This window comes from Copadichromis virginalis, linkage group LG23 (assembly GCF_057382275.1).
Source record: "Copadichromis virginalis isolate Kocher_CV1m ecotype Utaka linkage group LG23, C_Virginalis_male_GT1.1, whole genome shotgun sequence".
NCBI classification, from domain to species: Eukaryota; Metazoa; Chordata; class Actinopteri; order Cichliformes; family Cichlidae; genus Copadichromis; species Copadichromis virginalis.
The window spans coordinates 15,364,331-15,379,068 of NC_140639.1; the positions used below are offsets into that span (position 1 = coordinate 15,364,331).

General features: G+C 41.1%; 2 protein-coding genes across 3 annotated transcripts in view; one reads left to right on the top strand and one right to left on the bottom strand.

The window, feature by feature from the left end:
- The window catches only part of lg23h1orf146 (linkage group 23 C1orf146 homolog), a 35,717-nt gene that overhangs the window by 16,558 nt on the left and 4,421 nt on the right, over positions 1–14,738 (top strand). The window lies entirely within an intron of this gene.
- On the bottom strand, positions 10,408–14,327 carry gfi1ab (growth factor independent 1A transcription repressor b). The gene is made up of 6 exons (XM_085447930.1): positions 13,787–14,327; positions 13,075–13,263; positions 12,201–12,580; positions 11,739–11,876; positions 11,428–11,593; positions 10,408–11,248 (listed from the first exon to the last, which is right to left on the bottom strand). The coding sequence occupies exons 1-6, from the start codon at positions 13,989–13,991 to the stop codon at positions 11,070–11,072; spliced, it is 1,257 nt and encodes a 418-aa protein (XP_085304056.1). The 5' UTR covers positions 13,992–14,327; the 3' UTR covers positions 10,408–11,069.

Here is a 14,738-nt window from a genome sequence, read left to right on the forward strand (position 1 = left end):
TACAATCAGCCCTGGTTTAAGGGACGACTGTATCACAAAGTAACATCTTGTGTTGCCGTTCTCACTCACAAATCGTCCTCTGCTTGCGTAGATGATATAAGCTAATAGTTTCTGTGTTACTTTGACAGAGATGCTAAACTTTTATGTATCATAACAGATTTTAACACCTTGTTAGCATTTGGCTTACACACTAGTAATCTGATTTGTTTATTTTTGCATACAACAGAGTCATTCTAACAGTATTTGCTTAGTCAAGCTCTGGTTTTATTGCTTTGCATCAGTATAAACACAACAGGAAAAAATCTCAGTTATTACTAATAGATTACATGTTTGCATTTATATTTACCTAATAGTCCTACTGTGCATTGTTTTTGTTCCAGATAGCAACTCAAAGCATTTAGAGTGTCGAATCATTACTTGTTGGATGCATCTTTGTCACCTTTACAAATCAGGGCACAGCCAATTTTTTCATTCTTCTTCCCAAAAATGCTTAAGATCTGGCAGGTCACATGGGGAAACTGAGGGTTTCTTAAAATTCCATCTTCATGCAGTTTTTGAGTACAGCCTCCACAACGGAGATTTGTAGTCTTGCTCCCATTTTCACTCCCTTTTTTCCTTTTCCCTAATTCTACTGGGATAGTCAGAGACTAGAAAATGCTTTGACATTTAACAACCTCAGCCTACTATGCTGTGTTTTGCGGTGTTACCAAAACAGCTCATGCCCGCTAAGGTGTAAACGCTACAGGGCCATCAAAGGTGACATTGGACATCGTACTCCAACCAGTCACCAGTTTTTCCATTCATTGCTGACTATAAGATCCAGATAATCTTTGCTTTTTTAGAGATGCTCCAGCTTAGTTGTCTGTCTGTAATAATGAGCCACCACTAAAACTACTTGGGTCTTATACATGCCTTTCCCCCCCATGTCAATAACGTCGTCTAAGACAGCATATGTCCCAGAATTTGAGGCATTTTTACAAGATTATTAACATTAATGTGTCATCAGTCACTGGCTACGCCCAGTTGTTCTACATTCAAATAATTAATTTACTTCTAAAAACTAGCTGCACCAGTGCTGATGTAGTTGTGTTTGATTAAAGGGTTAAATATTTACACAAACCTGTATATTATAATAACTGAGACAGAGCATTTGATTTATGCTTTAGCAATATGTAGGTGGCATCCAAAATGTTATGGGACTCATAATGCGATTCATATGGTACCTTTCTATAAACACTAGCTTAAAACGAGCAAGCCTGTGTTGTAAAGAGTTGAAAAATATATCTGAGAGTATCTTGTGACTGTGCATCATGGGAAATCTTCATAGTCACTAGTGGGAACTTGGACAAATTTGACACTGGGGTAAGAGACTATTGTCTGTTGATGTTATACTAAAGAAATCCATCAAGATTTTCGAAATGATAATCAGTGGATAAAGGGAGAACTAAAAGCATCACAGGGGAAGAGGAAGCTAGCTTGCAGATTAGCAATCAGGTTAGACTGATGCAGAAAAAAAGAAATCAGGCTGTTTCTCAGCAGGTGTAAAAATATGTTTAAGCAGAAAATGTCCACGTAAGGTCCTGTGAAAATGTTCTTTTTGGCATGACTGTGAGCTGATCTTTCAGTCACAGTGCAACATATTGTACTGTTGTATAGTAACTGCTGAACAGTCTTGTATTCAGCATTAACAACACTGTGGTTTAATCAAAGCTTCACAGATTGACATGGCGTGAAAGACTCTACTTACTCTACTTTTAATTCTTTAACCAATTAAAATTCCAGTTTTGTGGTCCAACATTGATAATTGACAGTTTTTTTAATACTCTGTCATATGAACATATTTCAATCAGCACTAAAATAAGATACTGAGGTTCATTCTCTAGTCTTAAAAACATTTTTTTCGCACAATTTAACGCACATCTTAAACTGTGTAACATGCAAGGATTTGTTGCAAGTTCCTCACAGCTTTACCTTCCACCCTCCATCTCAAATTCCCAGCCACGTAAAACCTTTTACGACTGAACACGAATATCGTGCGCACATTAAAAGGCTGCACAGCTCTGTTTCTTGTCACTTGTGTTCAGAAGATTTCTTTTTCATGCGTTTTCTTTCCCCCCAAAGACAAGAGGATCTTTTGTTAACAGAACCTTTTAACCAAAGTGGATCCTTTTAACGTCACCTTCAGGATTCATACGTTATTAGACATGACTTCAGATGAAAGACAAAACCAGGCCAATGAGGTAAAAGTGTGGTGTAGAAGCAGATACAGTACAAGGACTGAACACAGCTTCGTTTTAGTACCGGTGCAGAATATGAGATCAGTTGTGTAAATCTGTCCAGAGAGGAGGGGGCTTGTGACCGAGCTGCAGCAGAGCAGCTTTTTTGTTTCTGAGTGACAGCTCACATCCAAGTAGTCTAGTGATATGCAATGCTAAATGAGCCGGATAAACATGTCTTTAAATGAGCGAACAGCTTTCCCAACCCTCCTGCCCTTTTATCAAACCAGCGGGTCCCCAACCCTCCACCCATGCACACACACACACCCCTTCCTGACCAGCCCCCCCCTTCCTCACCATCACGGCCTCACGCTGTTCAGGGCCTCAGACCCTCAACAGAGCCCGGCTAATGGAAAGCTTTCAAGGCGGCGGGAGCAAAACGTCGGCTTTCATTTGGCCTCCACCATTTTCTGATGCGAGGAGTGTATAGGGGTTTTTTTTGTGTGTTTATGTGGTCGTGGCTCAGGCATCACGTAAACACACAATCACCTAGGGACGTGCCTTTATAAACAGGCCTGGAAACTGAAAACAACAACACTGTCGACGCCCTCCAACCCCCCATCCACACGCATGCATGCACGTAAACACACACACCTGCATAAAAAAAATGCTGGTTGCCTATTTTTATTAATTTAACACTGGTGTTAGAAATGCACGTCATAAACTCAATTTATAAACAGCTGGATATAGTGTCTTGAAACTTAAATGATTAAATTTCTGAAATATTTCTAAAATAAACAAAGAGCTAGTGTAAAGAAGCTGGAAGAGGTGTAAAATGATCCAATCATCTATTTCTAGTTTTGAACAGCATGTAGTGAAGGTAAGGCCAAAGATTAATCACAGTAATCAAGACAAAACTAAATGAAGCGATAATGAGCGATAAATCAAAACGTGATATGTTCGGCTCAAATCGTTATCAGTATGTACAGAGGAGGTCAGGAGAGAGATGCGAAAGCTTCTCTTTACCACTATTTACCATAGCAAAAGAAAAAGCAGATAATCCCTGCTTATTAACCATAAAATAACAACACTGCTGATCTTGCCCTGTAAAGCTCTGGTTGTGGTTTCTGACTCTCAGTCACACCAACGCCGCTGACTTGAGGCGCATCCCCAGGAATTCCATGCATTTTCCAATTTTTTTTCAATTACATTTTTAATATTCACAATATTTATTAATTAATCAATTTTTTCCCCCTTTCCTCTCCTATCTATCAATTCCAGTGAACCAGACTGAACGAAAAGAGCATACTCACCATACTCCACATTCATTCACACGGACACTTCTTCTAACCTCTTCTACCAGTTTTGTCTGTGTTTTTTTCTTATTTCTAGAAATGAAAGTCTTAAAAAAGATTGCTGTAGGTTCTGTCATGGTCAGGTCTCTTCTCAAAGATGTGGGGGTTCTTTGGGTGCTGGGGATTTGGGGACGTTTGCGCATGCTTCAGCACATCACTGCACCTATTTTAGATGTTCCTAGACATGTATAAAGGAATTAAGGGTGGATCAAAGCTTGTGTACTTTATAAAATTGGATAAAATTACATTCAAATGTTGCGCAATATGAGTCCTGTGTCTGATGTAGCCGTCTTCTTCGACCTATAGACTTCACTACACCAAATTTTGCATGTCTTCCCTTTATCCTACTGGCTTCTTTCTGAGGGCTGTGATTTCCTCCCACAGTTCAAAGATGTGCATGTTAGATTGATTAGATTAGTTGTGGGTCTAAATGTAAAACCAAACCACCATACAAATGTGGCTTTGAGAGTGATTGCGTCTTGTAGCGTAGAACGCTTTGACTGGTCAGTAAGACTAAATGAGCGTTATACACAGTCTCAGTCCATTTCCATTCTCAGAAACTGTAAGTAAGCGTGTCTCCTTGTTCACTAACACACTGCAAAAGTCTGGAAGTGTGCCTCAGCCACGGCTGGCCTTCCACGAGGAGGAAGCTTGTTAGCCCGAAGAGGCCTGCTCTCCCTGCACATGTTCGGCCTGTCAGCTGCCTCACTGATGTCTCTTGTTATTATTTTCCTCTCATTCTGCTGCCTTTTCTTTGCGGAGTCATGAATAATTTGTGTCTACGCCTTGTTGCTTGATGACAGCTGTGCAGTTGGTTTGCAGTCTGTTTTTCAGATCAGGTGAATAATGAATAAGCCTATGCAACAAAAGAGCTGTGTTCTATATGAGCCCTGCCTCTCTTCATCTGCCCCAGTTTACTTGGCGTGTCAACCACAGGTAAGCAGGAAAGTGTCTCTGATGTTGAAACTTTCCCGAATTAAAAGCGTAAACGGAAGAAAACGGTTTCATTTGATATCTTTTAATCTCCCGTGAATTTTTCCGTGTGCGAACATCTTAATCACTGCTTTTTCACCAAAGCTTGCTGTCAGAAATCCTGCATCTCTGTCAGCTTATCTCACCTTCGAACTCGTCAAACCTGTGTGAAATCTGCTGAACAGCGTATGAAAGCAAATACCGCATTATTATGACAATATACACAACAGGTCTGCTCACCCTCAGGGAAATAATCACGTTTGTTCTCTCTCTCTGTGTCTGTCTTCTCCCTCATAAAAAGTAAAACACCGTTCGGCAGATGTTTTCCAGATATTGTCAGCTGCGTGGGTGTGAGCTTTATATTTCTTAATCTGTGAGGCGCTTTATATAATGCTTTAATCGTTTCTTTTCTTTAGTCCCTCAGGTGACATATCACAATTGTAAATCATTTCATGGGGATCTGGTTTTAAAAGTGGTTCCAGCTTGCTGACCTGGGGCAATGTCTCCTATATCTTTTCTGAAGCTTTATTTCAAGAGTTTTCTGCCTTTATATGGTACAAAATTAAAAGAGTGGTTACATCGAGCAGTGGTTCCCAAACCTTTTCATCCGATCAGCTCCAAAGGCTTTTCAGTACTTAAGAATCCATCAACAGCAATGTAGCCCCTCCAATATGCTCATTTAACCCATCGTAAGCATGATCTCGACCACTTTCTGCTTACCATTGGTCAATTATGGCTAGTGAACTCTCTCAGACATTTTTCTATAGTTATTGACTTACTATGTCACCCGTTTGCTCCCTGTTTGATGTTACTCCTGCATTTGACAGCTGTTCATACCGTTTAAAGCCCACAATCATTTATCCATGCTTTTGATTAGTAATGTAAACTTTTCTTGACATTTCTAGACTTTTTAAGCAGTTTGAATAAATTTTATGTTCATTTTTAACTCTTTTAGACTTCATCATTTGATCGATGCAATGCAATACAATGCATTCATAACATATTCTCATTTTTGCATTTCTTTCAGTTCAGGTCAGTTACATTTTGCTAATATAGGACAAACTCACAACACCAGTCAATTCAAAGGTCGTTATAACATAATGCGAAGATCCTACAATAACACAGAGCAAACCGCAACAATCAGACGAGCCCCTGTGAGCAAGCACTATGAACAAGAAACAGCGGGAAGGAAAAACTCTCTTTTAACAGGAAGAAACTTGTTGTGCATACAGACAGGCTGTGAAAAGAGGTGAGTGAAGAAGAAATAGTCAGTGAGAGTCATGGGAAGCCCCAGCAGCTTCGACCTATTAGCATACGGCGAGTTCAGGGTCACCTGATTCAGCCCTAACATTATTCCTTATCAAAAAGGAAAGCTTTAATTCTAATCTTAAAGGTAGAGAGGGTGTCTGTCTCCCATATCCAAACTGGTAGCTCGTTCCGCAGATGAGGGGCCTGAAAGCTTCGCCCTCTATTCTACTTTAAGAAACTCTAGGAACCACAAGTAAGCCTGCAGACTGAGAGTGAAGTGCTCTAATCATGTGATATGGTACTATGAAGTCTTTAAAGTTCTTTTATTGGTTTTTAAATGTCTTAATGGTCTTGGGCCTTCTTATCTCTCAGATCTGCTTTTACCATACGAACCCTCGCGGACCCTGAGGTCCTCTGGTACTGGCCTTTTGATTGTCCCTAAAGTCAGGACACATACTCACGGAGAGGCAGCGTTTCAGTGGTATGGTCCTCGTCTGTGGAACAGCCTGCCGGAGGAGCTCAGGGCCGCAGAGAACGTACATGTTTTTAAGAACAGGCTCAAGACCCACCTTTTTAATTTAGCTTTTACTTAGCGTTTATTTATTTTTTATGCTTATTTATTCTATCCTGTCATTCTATTATTAATTTAGGATTTACCTAATATTTTTTGATTTTATTCTTATTCATTTTTTAATCTTCTTACTCTATTTATATTTATATTTATATTGTATCCTGTTCTTATTTATTTTATCATTTTACCCTGTATACATCGTATTGCGTCATATCTCCAGTGTTTCCTCGGAGGGCGCTCTCTGCACCGGGGCTGTTATTGACCGTGGCCGCTGGGTCTCTGGGGTCCTCTCAGCCTGGTTGGGGGGCTCCTTGGCCTCCCTCCTGCTGTGTGCCCAGCCCGGAGGCTGCGGTCTGTGACCGGCTCCCGGTGCAGACGGCTCTCTGTTATAATGTTTCCTCACTTGGCTCATGCGAGCCCAGCCCAATTTTTACTCTTTAAGCGTGCGCGTGTGTGTATGTGTGTGTGGGTGGGGGTGGGGGGATATATGTGTATTGAGAGTGTGGGGAGTGAGTTGGAGGGTGGGGTGGGCTGCTTTTAACTATGTAAAGCACTTTGTGCTACATTTTTTCTGTATGAAAAGTGCTTTATAAATAAAGATTGATTGATTGATAATATGGGGCCTGATTATTCAAGACCTTGTATGTGAGAAGAAGAATTTTAAGGACTTGATTCTGGATTTAACAAGGAGACAATGAAAATTAGAAGAAAAGAAGCTTATATGGGAGAAATATGCACTTCTTTTCTAGTCTAGATCACGTTAGACACCATGTTTCTAAGATTTTGGGGGCCGAGTGCAATAACCTCAGATTATCTGAAATTAGAAGCAGGAAATTAGAGTTCATCCAGGACTTTATATCGTTAAGACATTCCTGCAATTGAACTCATTAGTGCGTGTCATCCGGCATCTACATAGCAGTGAAAATGTATGCTATGCCTTCGAATGATACTGACTAAAGGAAGCATGTATAACGTGAACAGAATAGGTCCTAGCACGGAACTCTGTGGAACTCCATAATTAGCCTTAGTGTGTGAAGAGGCCTCTCCAGTTATTTTAACAAATTAGAAACTAGATATAATTCAAACTGCAGCAGCGCAGTACCTTTAATACCTACAGTGTGTTCTAATCTCTGTAGTAAGATATTGTGGTAAACAGTATCAAACGCTGCACTGCGGTCTAGCACTACAAGAACAGAAAGGAGTCCACTGTCAGAGGTCGTGAAAAGATCATTTGTAACCTTCACTAAAGCTGTTTCTGTACTGTGAGGAATTCTGAAACCTGACTAAAACTCTTCAAATAAATCATTCCTCTGCAGACAATCCATTAGCTGTTTCACAACTACTTTTTCAAGAATTTTAGAAATAAACGGACGGTTGGAGATTGGCCGGTAATTATCTAAAACAGTTGAGTCAGTTGATGGTCAGTTTTTGAGTAATGGTTTATGGTAACTTCACCTTAAAGGCCTGTTGTACGTACATTAATATTAATCTTAAATTGATCATATTTAAGATTGCCGCATTATTAAATGGTAAGACCTTTTTGTGGAAGCTTGTAGGAATGGAGTCTATTAGACACATTGATGGTTTAGAGGAAGTACAGCTATATTTCCTCAGTGTACCCAGCGGTTCACATTTTGTTTATTCAGACATGTAGAGAAACTTCCTGTCAACCACCGCACTCAGTTTGGGTAAATCAGAGCTTTCATTATGAAGTTATGGGAGGTCGGGTGTAGCATGTCCCATACAACTTGGCTTTATTTTGAAGTTTTTTCATGTATTGATTGTGCAATAATATCTATATACTTGACCTCTTTTCAGTAGATTATTTTTATACAAAAATATTTTGTATAATGGGGGGGGGGATCATCTATCCCATAATACCCCAAATATCCCATAATACTAGCTAATAATTTGATTACATTTTTAATGTCTGTTTTTTCAGACATTAAAAATCAAAAAAAGAAAAAAGAAATCAAACACCCAAGTCTCTCTCCCATCTTTTATTATTCATGTATAATCTCAGATTAATAATAGATCATCCAAGACCACACAAACCCAGACCTTGAACTTTCTAATTGCACAACTATGTCTGTCAGAAAAAATTAATCCAGCCATACCTCTGCATGCTGTGTGGCTGCGTGCACAGATGAGTGCATGTTTATCCACCGTGTGCACTTACGGGCCAAAATGCAGGCCTCAGACTGCAATGCTCTGATTATTCGCCCACTCAAATCAATCGAGCCATCTCCTATTCATATTTGATATGCCTTTAGGCAGTGGGATAAAGTTTAAAAGAAAAATCTAGCCATGCACTTGGAGGAAATCTGGTCAGCCTATTGACTCGTTTGAAGATTTTTACTTGAGAAGCTTCACTCTGAGATTGTGCTTGAAGAGCATCTCTCAAAGGGACTCGTCATACAGCACTCTATGAGGTAAAAAAACAAACAAAACATCCATCATAAGCGATCTAGGTTGTTCAGTTGCTTAAACAGTTATGAGAGGAGCTCAGTGTCACAAGTTCAGCTGAAGTCGACCTGCTCTGCCCAGCAGTGAAACGTCCCACCTGAGAGAACCTGCTTGCTTGCTTACTTCAAAGGTGAGGTTGGCGGCTCGGGGCTCTCTGAGCATTAAAGGCACTGGCATCAGGCATCAGGAAATTCCCCTGTCACCAGATTCAACCTCATTCAGTCTGAACAAAAAGTGCACTCCTTTCAAGCAGCGTAACCTCTTATTTCCTTTATAGATTTATTTTAAAGGAGCTTCAGTTTTGAAGTCTTTTCAAAACTGAAGCTTTTTATTCGCCTTGAAATGTGTGGTTGCTGCATATAAAATGCATTTTCGTTTGAAAAGAATAAACACTGTGAGTCTCTCTGCCATGTAGCTGTAATGCGCACAGCTCCACTAAATCTTGCTTTAAATGAGCATGCCTGTTCCTGTTCTCCTTTAGTCTGTTCATCCTGGGGTTTAAAATATTCAGTATTTTCGCAGGCCTGGATGTTGTACGATTTTGAGGCAAGTGAGGCATAGAAAATCCTTGTGAGTCAGTGATTTCAATCAATGTTGAGTGAAAACGACAAAGTGATTGTTCCTCTTTCCGCCTCTTTTGTGTCGGAGGTTAAAAGATAAGAGTTTGGAAGAATCGGTAGATTAATAAGGCGACTGTTTATAAGCTCACCTAACCAGTTATGAGAGGTATTTTCACAGTATTAAACTGATTCTATCTATGGAAATAGTCTCTATGACAGGGATACCACCTGTTTCTTAAATGTGCTGTAATATTTCCAGGGAGCGTTTTTGTTTATCAGATTAAACCATTTAATCTATTGTTTATGTAGCAGTACAGAAACTTTGACAGGGTGCTTCCCGACTCTCATTTTTCCCAGGATCACAGCTGCCACATGTGATATCTTTTCTGCCAAAGCTCGTTTTTTTCCTCCCCCCCCCCAAATAACAGCCATGAGGGTAAAACGCATTTGGTTAACGGTTAAATCAGCTCATACTGTTTGAGGTCCAAACAAATGTCTGCAGTGGTCAAAACAAACAGTAGCCTCTGGGCAATCACACAATCACGGCAGCAAGGTGGCTCAACGTCCTGGCGCCTTTGTTTTAAAGTTTACACTCTGGAACGTAAAGCTCTTATTCGATTAGATCATAGTTTTATTTCTCTCTCTCCCTCTGTGTGTGTGTGTGTGTGTGTGTGTGTGTGTGTGTGTGTGTGTGTGTGTGTGTGTGTGTGTGTGTGTGTGTGTGTGTGTTCGATCGAGAAAAAATCTGAAATAACTGTTGCTAATGACCTTAAATCTACCGACGCGTCTGCTGACAACAGTGAAAAAAAGACGCTCTGTGGAATTTTTTTAAACTTAGGTGATGAAACCCGACCTTTACTTTAATGTAATCTGTTTTATTTTTATGCACGCTTTTTCCGTTCCGTCTCTGTTTTCGTTTGGAAAAACTTAACTCATCCATATTTTTAACTGCATTGAAATTTTGATAATAATAATAATCATTTTAAAACATCAACAAGAAACTGGAATACATATTTGAAGAGAAGTAATATTTATTTGTAAACGATAGAAGTTTAAATTTGACAAGAAAATGTGCAAAATAGACCAAAGATACCAGCTTGGTAATGGAAGCGATTATTAAATCAGACAGTGGAAGAACTGTTTTGCCAGCATCGCTGTAGCTGACAACAAAATCCTACGTCTGTTCTTTTGGAGAAGCGCAGATTTGCATCTGTTTCTTTATGGCTCTGCCAATCCTGTTATTGAAGTGTGACTGCTAATATTATGGGCTTAAGACACAGACAATTTTATTATTATTGTTATTATTATTATTATCGCGCTTACATGTCATGTATTTTAAAGTCCACAGCTTATCTCTGGTTTTGTGAGCATGTAACATTCTGCAGCAGGCTGGTCTCGTTAGTGTTGCTCGTCTTCGCACTGCAAAAAGTCGCCCGTTAAACGTTTTTTTCCCTTATAAAATAAATAAAAAACACCATCTGTCGTTGTTAAATATAGGTTCAATGCACGTTTAACAAGCTAAATGAGAGTCAGAGTCGATCTTGATCCGAAAAATGTCCTCAAGGTGGATGGCAGAAGGAGGAAAAGTCGAAAATGCCGGATGTCTAAAAACGACTTCCTAGGAATGAGCAAATGATTGCTCTGAAGTCAGATTAGATTGACTCCATGGTGCCGCGTCAGTTCATTTCAGCCCGTGCTGCGTCTCCTTGTGTCTCCTCAAATCCACCTTTCTCTGGAAACCTTTGCCGCAGAGGTCGCAGCCGAAAGGTTTGTATCCGGTGTGTTTCCTGCTGTGCGTAATGAGGTTGGAGCTCTGGCTGAACGCCTTCCCGCACACCTGGCATTTGTGTGGCTTTTCACCTGAAAGAGAAAAAAAATAAAAATACATTTGATTTAGGGTTTAAAAATATATATATAATAAAAATAAACGAGAGGTATACATTTTGCTGCTTAAAAATTGGATTTTGCGCACAGATCTTTTACCTCGGTTACAGAACAATCAAAACAACAAATGTAGTTTCGTCCCTTTCTTCGCTCACCTGTGTGGATGAAGGTGTGTTTCTTCATGTCCGACTTCTGATGGAACCTTTTGCCGCAGTACTGGCATGGGTACGGCCGCGTGTCGGAGTGGATAAGCAGGTGAGTCGACAGAGTTGACGACCGCTTGAAACTTTTACCGCATATTTTGCAGTCGAAACTTCTTTCCTGAAACGTGAGCAGAGGCCTGTTTTCGTCACATTTTCGAGTCAGCGCATCCACGCTTGACAGGAAGGCGGGTTGAAAGTAAGATGTGAATCCAAAAAAAGAAAAGGGTGCAAACTGCATCTTGTGGTTTGAGGTGTGAAGATACCTGAGAGTGCACGGCCTTGTGTTGTTCCAGGCTCACTGCGTGTCCGAAAGTTTTGCCGCAGATTTCGCACGCAAATGGCCGGGTGCCGCTGTGTGATCTGCGGACGTGCACTTCTAAACCGTGGGGAGTGGAAAACACCTGAGAACAACAATGAATTGACGATAAGAACTTTTTAAAATTTGCAATAAACCATCAAAGAAAAAAAAACAACCAAATTCGATTCTGTGTAACTGGAGAGTCAATTGTTTGTGTTTTGTTCCACCTATAGAGAGGTCAGAGGTCAGCCAAAAGACAGCAGCTGCAGTGAGTCTTTGCTTGGGGCCAAGTTGAGCGGAAATCAAATTATCCCAAGTTTTTAAATTATTGGTGTTTTCTTACAAACATGCATGCATTTTATAGAAGACACTATATTAGACTGGACTATATGAAATCACACCTCTCTTCGTTGCTCTCTGTCCTCACCTTACTGCACTTGACGCACTTGTAAGCCCCATTGAGGATGAGGCTAGAGCACAGCAGATCAGACTGCGCGTTCACGTCGTGGGTTTTTCCGTGCATGCCTGCCTCAGGAAACAGCAGAGCAGCAGCGTGCCTCCTGTAGTTACCATAGGTCTCCTCTCCCAGAGCTCGGTCTGCATACAGGGCAGGATGGGTGCTTCTGTCTCCGTAGAAGCCCATCGCAGCCGGGCCTCTTTCTACCTCCATTCCCGTATGGAGGCTTGGCTGCACCAGCGGCCTCAGCTCCGGCCTGGGATAGCTGCTGCTCCAGGCGTACGGCCGGAATGGAACGGTGAAGGGCTGAGTCTCGTCCACCAGGGGAGAAAGAGATTTCTCCGAATCAGCTGGAGAGGGGAACAGATAAAAAATTTAATGAAAGCAGTGAAGTGACCGAAGAGGAGCACTTCCAGGGATCTACGGGGCCTCAGAGGAATCATTGAGGGGAAAACTTATTTCAGATTCCCCAAGTGATGATTTGTGGTTGAGTCCGATTAAAATGAAATTAGATTAGATGATATCTGCTCTGATTTATTATAAAAACTGAAAACGTATTTGTGTGAAGAATAACTTCAATTTAAAACAATCTCAGAAAATGATTAAAACAGCAAAATATGTAAACTATCACAAAGGCCTGTTTTGCTTATTTAGTTTGCCGAAACGAACATTGTATTGTATGTTTTCTAAACCATGGTGGAAAAAATACAAATCAAAGTCTGCATTGGATCTGTGCGTCCTGGACGCTTTACAGTTTCCGCTCTGGGTCTTTCATGTGTACATGAAATGTAATCTATTGCAGGATCATCAGTATGTGTGTATGTATGTGTGTGTCTTTGTCTACCTGGCGAGGCGGAGGGAGATGGAGGCCTCCAGAAGTCCTCATAGTCCGGGGAGCGAGAGCACAGGCTGTCGGCACAGCTCAGCGGAGACTTGGGGGAGAAATCTGCTGCGTCGCCCAGGTGGGAGTCCGGAGACAGGTTGTACCTGTCCACCGACATATCCGTGTCTTCTTCTGGGAGTTTATCTCCCTCTGAGAAGCACAAAACAAATGACAGTCAGCATCGTAATGACCGGTGACTCAATTAAAGCCATTCTTATGTTGTTTTTAAAGGGCTGATAAATGACGTGGATGGTCGCCAGTTCGGTAATTTGTCAAAACAAAACTGGATTTTTGGTGGACAAAATTAGTCAGAGATAACGTCAATTTTTCTTGTGGTAATAGTGTTAATATATGATATGGTATAACAATAAAAAAAAATGTTGTAATATGTAATAAAACTGTGAATAACCCGAGATATTTAAATACATGCATTTAACCAAAAGAACAGTTTCAGAATTGAATACAAAACACTACAATGACTCTTAACTGTAAAGTGCTTTTCTTTTAAAGCATTATTCATCTTACAAATTATTGGCAAGTGTTGCGATCAAAAATGTATTTTACTTTTGAAAAATACCCCTCATCCCGTCAGATTATATCGATATCAAATACAGCATTGAAAGTGTCATCTGACAAAGAGGGGAATATTGAAGAAAAGCCTCCTTTTGCATACCCGAGCATATGTGCGCTAGTATCGTGTCCAGCTTGTTGTAGTCATCCTCAAAACTTCGGGGTTGGTGATAACTGTGCGCCTTCTTACTCTTCACCAAGAAGGAGCGGGGCATCTCTGAAGCGGAACAGAACAAATCAGTGACAATAATCCAGCTGTAGAGAGCAGTCCTCCTGCGCCCGAGGCCGCTCGCTCCAAGATTTGACATCTACTGGTGTGGTGATGTTGCTCCCAAGTGCTTTAAGAGGTTTCAACCTGACAAGGGAGCATGCGCGGACTGTCGGTCACGCCTGCCAGGTGTCGTCGGACAGGTGTCGAGGCTGCTCGCCACAGCTCAGTGCGCTGTAAAAAATATCCGCCTGCAGAGTTTTAGTCAGAGCAGGCTGTAGGAAAACTGTCTGCAGCGGGGGCGACGTCGTCTTGCATCTTTAGAGCAAACGGACTCATTTCAGAACCCGACAGTGGTTTCCTTTCTTACAAGAAACGCAGGTGGAATGAAGAAGAGAAAAGTTTATTTATTGTTTAAAAGTACAACTTGGGACGATAAGTCTATGAGACACTTTTTGCAGTGTTTAACTTTTCCACAGCTTGGGGCTGCCGAAGTTCTCGCAGACTGCAGCTCGTGTCTCCCATGGAGCCCGTGGCAGTCGGGAGAGGTGATACAGGCTTTATCGGCGCCTTTCTCAATCTTTAAAGGGGGCAGGGGGAGAGGAAACGGGGAGACACACCCCAGGGTGCCTTGCTGGGGAGCTTGAAGTAGCACGTCGTGGTAAAATAAAGGGGTGGGAGAAACTTTGAACCGGCGGGGTAGTCTTATTATTCTTATAGGCTGCAATTAAAATTTGACCAAACGCTTCGGGTTTGCCAAGAGTGTCTCCGGTTGAGTTCAGCCAATAAAACGCTAGAGGAAAAATAATTCATTGAGAATAAATCCTCACATAAAAACGCACCGCAG